The sequence below is a fragment of the Atractosteus spatula genome, chromosome 4, assembly GCF_055471065.1.
Source record: "Atractosteus spatula isolate fAtrSpa1 chromosome 4, fAtrSpa1.hap1, whole genome shotgun sequence".
Classification (NCBI taxonomy): Eukaryota; Metazoa; Chordata; class Actinopteri; order Semionotiformes; family Lepisosteidae; genus Atractosteus; species Atractosteus spatula.
Window position 1 is genome coordinate 66556763 of NC_142709.1, and position 10267 is coordinate 66567029.

Below are 10267 nucleotides of genomic sequence, written 5' to 3' on the forward strand. Positions count from 1 at the left end.
CATTGCGTCATAGATACAGCCTGTTGTGATGTTGCTTTTTGTCACAGGTGGGTCTGCCTATAAACACACTGCCTTAGAGGATTTTATTTTATATGCAGTTTTTTTTTCTTATCCGTTTGCTTGCTGACTTCCTACTGACAGAAGAAAGTGAACGTCTTTTTTCTCATTTATTTTATTTTTATCTTATGTTATTTTCTCTACATTTGAACGAATAGGCATAATTAAAGTTTCCGAAGTAATTTCTAACGTGGTTATAATTTCTCATGTCTTTAGAGTGAAGGCAAGAAGACCGGTGAGTTAATTTAATATACGATATTGTTTTCTATATAACGAGTGTTTTCTATAGTTTTGGACCCCCGGAGCGACTCATTAACTTCACCAACTAGAGTTATAACAATTGTGATGTTTGTACTGCTTACGACGTCGTATTTCTGTTAGTTTAGTTTTTGATAAAGTGAGTTCTGCCATTAGCTGTTCCTTCTTTTGCTCAATCTTTAAATCTATACACTGGGCTGTACACTAAAACTAATTTGATGTTAGCATCTTACATCAAATTAAATGGATACAGGTACTGTATGTAAAATAATTTTGATTTTATTGCTGTGTAACCTTCCTATAGATGTTATAGCTTTGAGAGAAAGTTGTCAGTAATAATGGGTTTGTGCTAACATTTTGAGTAAGTATTCCACTTTTTATAATTATGTGATTTTTTAGACTGCCTGATATAGATGAGCTATAATTTTAACGAATTTGAGAGCATTCGCATCTTAAGCTGTCAAAACCTGACATTTACTTCGCGAACATATTAACCGTGCAGCGTACGTGCATGATAGTTAAAATACACTCGAAGTTTTAGTTTTGCGTACTCCCACTTGTAAAGCCCTGTTCCATTTACGCAAATATGTGTGATGACCTTGTTTTGCTTTGTTTCCTTGTCCAAGTTCAGACTCATGGAATCTGTAAAAGAAAACAGGCTGTAGTGATCAGTGGTTTCCAACTGCGCCAGTGGGCACCTCTGTATCTGCTGGTTTTCTTTTTAGCTGAGCTGCAGCTATTCGTGTGAATTGACCTGATTTTGACTTAGGGTTAATTTGTTTCTGTATTCAGTCTTGAGCTTCAGAAATACCCTACTTCATGATTAATGTTTGCAGTCAGCTTAAGCAAGCACAACCTTAAACAGGATCCCTTCCATTTTCCTGTCCTTGTTTCTGACTTTATAGCTCTCAGTAGATTATCAATTTATGATGCACAGGACATAGGTGGGGCTGAACTTAATTTTCCTTCAAATCGAGGAGTCCAATTGAACACATTTCAGGCAGCACACCTGAATTAAGGGAGTTTCAACACTCAGAAACTGGTACAGGGCTGATTCCAAATCCCATTCGGCCTTTTAAGGGCTGAACGCAAATTTTAAAATATGCCCTGAATAGAAAACCGAAATCAATTAGCCTGCGATTAAGAACTCAGCAAGAGCAAAACGCAGAAGAGACAGTAGTCCCCCGGGATTGGTGCAGGAAAGCACTGAAGAAGAGAGCCTTCTGCAGGCTTGTGGGCACTAATGTTATTTTTTTTAACATAATTTGTGTAATGAAATTTGACAGTCAAGTACGAGGATCTGAGAATGACTTTGTTTTAAGACGTTTTTCTGTTAACTTACCCCTTTTCGAGGAAATGTGTTTTATTTATTTATTCCAAGAAGGGGAGTTGAGAAAGACTTGTGGACGACAATGTCAGAGGCTAAAGACGAGGCAGAAACCAGGTGGTGGAGGAGAGGCAGTACAGAGAGAGAGACCAGTGGTGATAAGACTCCATCTACAGAAAGCTTGCCAAAAAGCCCTGGAAAACAACCGTATGTGAAAAATCTTCACAAAAAAGAGACATCAAATGAGCGGTAAAATTGATGTTTGCGTAAACTCAGGCTTGTTGTAATGCGGCATTATCAGTTATTGTGTGAGATATAAAATCTTCTATTAAATATATATTATATATATTATTAGGTGTATATATATACCTTTTGCAGTGTCATTATTAAGTTAATAGAATTTTATTGTTAATTTTATTAATATCTATGCATCTAAAAACGAATTCACAACCTTCTTTATTTTGCCTACTTGAAGTGGCAACAGATTCAATTGTGAAAAACAATTTTGTTAACACAAAGCTTGACAAGTCTGTACTATATAACAACAATGCATACGTTTAAAGACCAGGAGAGACTCGCTAATTCAAATCAGTTTTCTTCACAGAAGCAATTAAGTGCAATCTTTTAAGACAGCCTACAGTATGTTCCAGTGTTATCTTTTTTGTCACAGTTTACCTGTAGGTTCTGCCCCAGGAGCAACAGATTCCAGAATAGAACTTGCTCATCTCGATGGCTCTATCTACCAACATCTTACATGTCCCTCCTGTAAAAAGATCTTTTCCCAGCCATGTGTACTGCCGTGTAATCACAGTTTATGCAAGCATTGCCTGGGTGCCATTAAGAAAAAGGCATCCCGAGATGATAGCAACCTGCAATTTGCCATGTGTCCAGTCTGCAACCTGCTTCACAGCTGTGAGCACAATGGCACATTTAATTTTCCGGAAAACCACCTTCTTAGAAATATTGTGAAAAGATTCTCTCAACAGTCTAAGACACGTAGCTCTAAAAAGAAGCAGGGCCTGGCATTTGAGGAGTTTGTCAACTGTGAGCTATGCCTCAAGGACAAGAACATATCTGAGAGATATTGTAAGACCTGCATGCTCAATTACTGCAAGAAATGTCTGAAGAAACTTCACAGTAACCCTGCTTTCCAGTTTCACATGCTGACAGAACCTGTCAACAAAGAGGAAGGTGAACTAGTATGCTTCTACCACCCTGAAAAGGTCTTGACATATTATTGCTTCACTGATGGAGCAACTATTTGTGAAGAGTGCATGAAAGTCAACCACATCAGCCATGAAAGAGCAGAGATCTCAGAGGCCTATATTAACAGAGTAAAAAGCCTAAATGCAGCTCTTGAGCAAGCAGGGAGAAGTAAGTATTTTAACTGCAACAATGATCATTTCTTTTCTCTGTGATGCCACAGAAGTACAGTATATACAGTAAGAGTGAAATTATTCTTCATGGCTTTCTATAAAAATAAAGAGCGAAATGGGTCAAAACCTTTCGCAATTATAATGCACGCCATCAAGTACAGTAGGATTCAGAAGCCCTCAATAGCTGAAAAAGTTTGGAATCTTTCATATTTCTAAATAGATGTCACTATTATGTATTAATATCTTACAGAAACTACACACATTCAAGTAAGGGTGTGATGTACACAGGATTCAATGCACAACTTAAATAGAACTCCAGAAGTTGTTTAAGTCATACTGTATATTATTTTCATATTAATTATCATTTACATGTTTCATCAGGGGCTAAGCATATGATATATCTAAAATAATAAGGAACAATATTTATTTTTCCTCAGTTAAAGATGCATGTGAAGCAGACATCACGGATGTAAAGCTTTTTACATGCAGGCTTAAGTGTGAAGGTGTGGAGCTGCTTCGAAGGGTAACAGAAGGATTTCTTAGCTTGCACAAAAAACTCACCGAAAAAGAGGAAGAGATAAAAGAGGTGATCGAAATGCTGTTGATGAAAAGTCAAGAGGAGGCCGATCAGTTCATCAGCTACTCCTCTAAGCATCTGTCTTTCCTGGAGGGCTTGGTCCAGTACTCACAGGAGGCACAGAAGGAAAGAAACAAAGCAGTGTTCCTGCAGGGCATTGATAACAGTGTCTCAGAAATCTACACAGTTTTAGATGAGATCTACCAGCCCACCAAGGGCTTAAAAGAAGAACCTCTTAAAAACCTAACAGTGGATTTTGAAAGTGTCATGGATGGTTTGAGTGATCTTTATACTAAGTACCTCATCTATGATAAAAACATCAAGAAACCAAATGTCCAAAGAACCTATAGCGCAGCTCTGACTGCTCCTTCCATCACATCAATGGGAGCTGCTGGAGAAGCAGTGGAGAAAGAGGAATCCCAAAACTCAATCCAGGACTGGCCTGAGGAAAACAATATGAGGGTGGTTTCCAGTGATACTAGGGGTAACCCAAACAGTGAGGAATTAGAGATTTTACCAGCTGGGGACAGGTCAGGGGGTAAGCTACACCTGCCCAGACCACCAGTCATCTACCAGCACAATGTGAAAGGAGTCTCAGCTGAGGTATTGCATTCGGACTAATATATTACTATCAAAAACACACTTATCCCAAACTGTACCACAAAAAGAACTGAAATATTATTACTTAATGTATTCAGCATTACAGTAATTTCTTTGAAAAAGTATTGGTCCACAAATGTTGCACAGTTCCATCACTGAGAAAAATGATCTAAGTGATCATTCATGGTTTTTCTGTACAAAGAAGAAATCAAGACATTAAGTGTGTCAGTCAAAACATTAAAGACTATTCTGTTTAACAAAAATATATTTCAGCTATTTTGAGAAGGATACATTTATATTATAAATTACTAAAGATATAGGTTTTATGCTCTATACTTTTGTACATCTATACTCTAGATGTTTTTTATCATTTAACTTTGTTATAAACCTGATTTGTTACAGCAGATGGAAACGTTTTAGATGTCTGCTTGTAATAATTTTTAGACCTGAAAGGTAAATTATGTATGTGATTCCTTTTCTCAGATCTTTTGGATGGTGCCTCTTGGAGAACAGGTGGATACTTTTGATGTAAAGTTTCAAGAAATAGTTTCTATCCGTTCCACCAATGTTCTGCCTCAAGATCAAGGTGAAATGGTCTTCGGCATAAAGATTTGCTCTTTCAGAGCAACCCCTCTGAAACCCAAAGCCCAGTATCTTTTCACTGTGCGAGCGCTAAATAAATATGGCCAGGGAAAATGGAGCTGTCCTTACTGGGTGAGTTATTACTTTTCTCTTGAAATTTCTGTTATTTCACCTTTGTGCTTGTGTTGTCATACTTTTACTGGTTAAACAATATAAGAGTTTAAGAGAAAAAGAAAACTGGATCCTTTGTTAATTTTATGGTTCTTTTAGACTGTATTCTATTGATCGTACATTTGACTTCCAAAATTTAACTTAGAGTTCATGGCAAGGGCCAAACTGAATATCTTTATGGGTGAATAGTGATACAGTGCATGCCAATAAAACTTTGGTATGAAGTACTTGACACATTTCATATGTTACTGTAACTATGAAGGTTTGCATGGCAGACGTGGTTGGAAATTTAACTGTGGTTTTCACATAGCTTTGCTACCATTTTTCTGGGCTTTTTTTTCATTGAGTGGTAAGCTTATGTTCTATACCTTCACATTAGACTGGAATACATAAGTCTAACACAAAAGCTCTTGTTTTGCTTTGTCACAGTCTTTCTTCTGGAATATGTCTATTGTGTAATTATGTATAATATTCTTAATACTATGCTGTGCTTTAAAAAAAATCAGATGTTGATTCAACATTAACTGTAACTGTAAAAGTTGGTTTAAAACTAAAACGTTGAAGGCATATTTAAGCACAGTGGTTTAAGTATACTTATTTTACCTTCTTTTGTAGAGAAAAAATGTCTCCACTGGGACATAATCTCTGGCTACAGCAGTGTAAGGAGTCTTAATGCTAATTTTACATTGACCTTTTACTATGACCTAACCTTTCCTTAATGAAAATGATTACCAAGCACAACAGGTTCCTTAATCAGTTTTATTCCAAGGTCAGGAACACGAGGCATAATCTGATGTGACAATAACTCTTGTGTGCAGCATTTGAATAGTAGCATAACATTTAAAATCAAAATAAACTGTTCTGTTTTAAAATATTCCATGTATTTGTGGACTGAGCAATGCTGAATATCAACTGTCAGCTCCTCATAATTCCTCATGAAGCTGTCACTTTTTGAACATCTGACAGATGTATAGACACTGATTGTATTATCCAGAGGTATTATGTGTGTTTAGATGATTCGAACTTTTATTTTAAAATACTTGTTTATTGCTTGCTCCATCTTTATGTTTTGGTTTACTGTAAATTCTAAATTTCACTGGTTAATAACTTAGTGAATATTTAATTGTAAACATTCATGACGCAGGAAATCTTTTTTTTTCATGCCGATCAATGAGACAGACATCCATCCCTTCTGTACAATATAAAGTATTAGCTTCTATTTCTGTTGCTTAGGACTTGCTATTATTTTACCTCTGTAATTGGGTAGCATTCTAGGGTTGTTGCTCAATAAATAATAAATACATTTGATCCAGTACCAGCTGTTCATTTCAGTTAATATCTTTTAAAGCTGTGATCAATTAGGGCCAACTAAATACACAAATAAAGGACTCTTCTAAAATTGTTTCTAGGTCACCTTAAACTAAGTTTTTGATTTGCAGAAATGTGTCAAATGGTGAACAATTGTGAATGAAGGACTGGTATAGTTATTATTGTATAAAATAAAGGAAACTGTTTATGTATAATGTATTTTGTAACTTCCAGGTTATGACTGAAGATGCTGATGAAGAATGACTGGACAGACTAGGGAAACTAACTTTAAATTGTCCAATAAACAACCTGAGAAAAGACTGACATCTCCAGACCTGCTTCAACTGTGCCATTTATTGTTGAGTGGATTCAAGTATTAAAAATGGCTCTCGTAATATCTCTATCTTCCTATGTTGGTGTCAAATCCAAGCTTTAGTCTTGTTGCTTAATTTCAGGGAATACAGTTTTTAATAAGATTCGACATATGCTTGTGCAAGATGCTAGAAAGTTAATAAGATTTGATATGCATATATTTTTTTTAAATAAGAAGGCTGTAGCACTGGCAGATGAATTTCTAAACCCTTACATATAACCTCTGAGGTTTGGGCCCAGATAATAAATGCAGAGATAGGCTTTTAGTCATGGTCCTTTAATCAAAGTAAACAGTTTGATCAGAAACCTGAAGTGCACGTTTTAATAATTAAAAAAAAAACATTCATGCAAGGTAATGTGTTCTGTAGGGCATCGTGCATAACTGCCACCACTACATCATGACATAATTACATTATCGTTTTTTATGCCACTGTGGTATCAAGGGCATCATTAGTCTGTAATTTTAATTAGAAATGTAAAGTGCAGTGGCTGGAAAACATTACTGCACTTATAAAATTAACTAAATGAGCCAATTAAAAAATGCATGTGTTCATGGTCTGAACTTGGGTTAATTGTATTTGTAGTCAGGCATTAATGCTAATGGATGCAAAGTCTGGAATCTGATCAATGTTGGATCTTTTACCTGTATGCACTCCATTATAACATACTTTTTTCCAGCTGGCTGTAATTTAAGAATAAGCACTCCTTAAATAATTTGACTTTGAATGCAGCTATGATACGTACTTCCACTAACATTGTCAACAAAGACAATGACCTTAGTCTGGGGCAAACAACCTTTTTTAAAAAAATGAAAATTTGCACATTTTAAATAATCCTTGACCTTCTAAACAAGATTCTAGACCTTACGCAGATGACATGTTCTGCACAGTGATCCTAATATTTGTGGTTTAATAAGCTGCTTTGAACTGTACATAATGTATGTCAGTGGTTTCAACCTATGGTTTGTGTACACGAAATAGCACATAAAGGTGTTACAGCTCAGTAGCAGTAACAGTTATGTTGTTGGGTTTATTTTAGTGCTGTGACCAGAAAAGAAATGGCAGCGCAGATTTTTACCATGCAGAATTGAGGTTCTAATCATAAAAATGGCTAGTAACTGTTCAGTTTAAAAACAGTGTTTAAAACACTACGAATATGTTTTTACACAGATAAGGTGAAGCACTGAAAAACCCTGTTGTTTTGTTTCCTTATGCAGTTTACAGGTTATCGTTAACTCTGTTTTCTTATGTAATTTCATGTAATCATTTCATGCTATATCAACATAGAATTGAGGTCTTTAAAAAACTGGCTCAGAAAGATAGTGAATAGAAAGTATGGATCAGTTTGTGACAGTGAAATAAAAATGTAAAGAGAGTGAACTGAGTGCCACTCAGTGTTTCCTCCACTGAACCAACTACAAAGAAAAAGACGAAAACTAAAACTGACAAGAACTGGTGTCGACATTTTGGCTATAAATTATTCACTATTGCAGCTGAAGGTTAGCAGGTGGTGTGAAGTTCAGTCAAATATTTATATAAGAAAGCTTCACATCTTCAGAGGCATTTAAAATCAAAGCCCAAATTAAGTATAGAAATATCACTCATGTTTTATAAAAGGCAACTGAACCAAATACCAGCCGTTCAATTTTAAAGATATCCAGTTCTCAGTCACCAAAAGCACTGCAATTGTCAAAAGCACTTTGTTGCTAGTATTGTTGTTACAAACACACAATAGTAGAAACATTTTTGGCCCCAGTTGCTCTAGATAGTGCTGACAAATTCAGAAGCTGTTACAGCAATTAAAAAGTGCCATACTCCATCAATCCAGTGCAAAAACAGACATCAGAATAGATGAAAAATTAAAATACGTACAGTAATACAAAATAAATATAAAATAAATACATAGGTATGTGCAAAATATGCTCATAGTCACTGTAAAAACAATAACATATGTGCAAAATGTGCATAGGTATATACAGATTGAGTGTCCAAAGAGTACAATAGTGCAACATGCCGTCCATAGATGAGCAGGTGAAGGGCTAACAGTCCTAGCCTAGGGCAGTGTTATACACCCTGACAGTCACCGGGAGGATGACCTGCAGAAACGTTCTCTTGAACACCATAGCTGGAGGAGTCTGTTGCTAAAAGTGCTCTGCTGCCTAATAACAGTAGGCAAAGTTAGAAATCTGATCAAGTCAAGGTTTTATATACCACAATGGGTCACTGCATACTGAGCTGATACTCCGCCAGCAATGGAAAGTCCATTGGCCTCCCCTGGAGAAAGTTTGCAAAGGCTGTGCAGATATGTTGGCCTGCTGGGTAATTTGGGGAAAGTGAATGAATTGAGCTTGTCTTTGCATGATTCCGACAGTCATAATACTGACATTGAATAACAAAATACATGAATTCTTGAAAGAAGTTGTTATGGAAACCGAAACATCACCTCTAGGATCTTGGTGGGGATATTTCCCCACTAAAAGCACAACATGTCAACAATGACTGAATCATTTGAGTTTGATATCAGAAATTCACAAATTAAGACGGTGCGTGGATAGTCACTGGCTAGAGTAAATGAGATGGACTCAACCTAAGTTGTAGCCCGAGGAATGAATGTACTGAAGCGAAGTAAGAATTATTCTTGACATTTTCCTCAAAGGTCAAGCTAAAGCCAAAATATAAAACTTTTTTTTATTTACTCACATTTAATTTATGGGGCAGCATGGTGGAAAGATGTGAGGTTTTCTTATATAAATATTTGAAATTCACACAACCCGCTAACCTACATCTGCAGGAGTGGTTAGCACTGGGTCCCTGGGCTCAATTCATGGCTTTGCTGTCTGTGTAGTTTGTATGGTCTCCCTGTGTTTGTGTGGATTTCTTCTGGGTATTCTGATTTCCTCGCACAGTCCACATACATACTGATAGGTTAATTAGCTTCTGGGAAAACTGGCCATAGGTGTGAGTGGGTGTGCCCCACATTGGACTAATAGCCTGTCCAAGGTGTCTTCTGCCTTGTGCTCAGTGCTTACCAGTAGAGCCTCTAGCTCCCCCGTGGCAATGAATTGGAAAAAGCAGCAGGAAGATGGGTGGATATTTAATGTATTTTTCTACCATGCCATTTATTACTTAAGATCTAAATATCTACATTTTTAGTTTAATAATAAGCATTTTTCATAAAACAGGAATTGCAGATTTCTATGAAAATTCAAAAAAGGAGACAATGTAATAAATGCAAACAAAAAGTAATTGACTGGTAGTTAATTTAATCATGTATTGTAATTTAATACATTTTTGTAACTAGCAAATTACCAGAAATTCAAAGTTATTTCTTAAGAAAGTATAAATGTATTTTTAAATAAAAGGATAGAAAATGACAGCATGTTATTTGCTTTAGTTGAAATTTATTGTGGATTAATTCTTCCATGTACTAATGCTTATTGCCTTACTATAAGATTATTTTTGTTGGCAGCTAAAAAAAGACAAAGGTGTCATTTTTATTTATGAATATGAGAACTGCAGCAATGTATCCAAGTTTAAATAAAACCATATGGGTTTTATTATTATAAGTCAGTACATCATAATAATAATTAATAATAAACTTTCAGTCTTTGTGTGATCTTATTAGCATCATTTCACCTAT

At 35.8% G+C, this 10267-nt stretch overlaps 1 protein-coding gene across 1 annotated transcript; it reads left to right on the plus strand.

The window, feature by feature from the left end:
* The first annotated feature begins 1727 nt into the window (after positions 1–1727).
* Positions 1728–9999, plus strand: LOC148836915 (tripartite motif-containing protein 42-like). Its single transcript, XM_088914535.1, has 5 exons — positions 1728–1891; positions 2313–3016; positions 3456–4198; positions 4679–4909; positions 6491–9999. The coding sequence occupies exons 1-5, from the start codon at positions 1728–1730 to the stop codon at positions 6518–6520; spliced, it is 1872 nt and encodes a 623-aa protein (XP_088770661.1). The 3' UTR covers positions 6521–9999.
* The last annotated feature ends 268 nt before the right edge of the window (positions 10000–10267 follow it).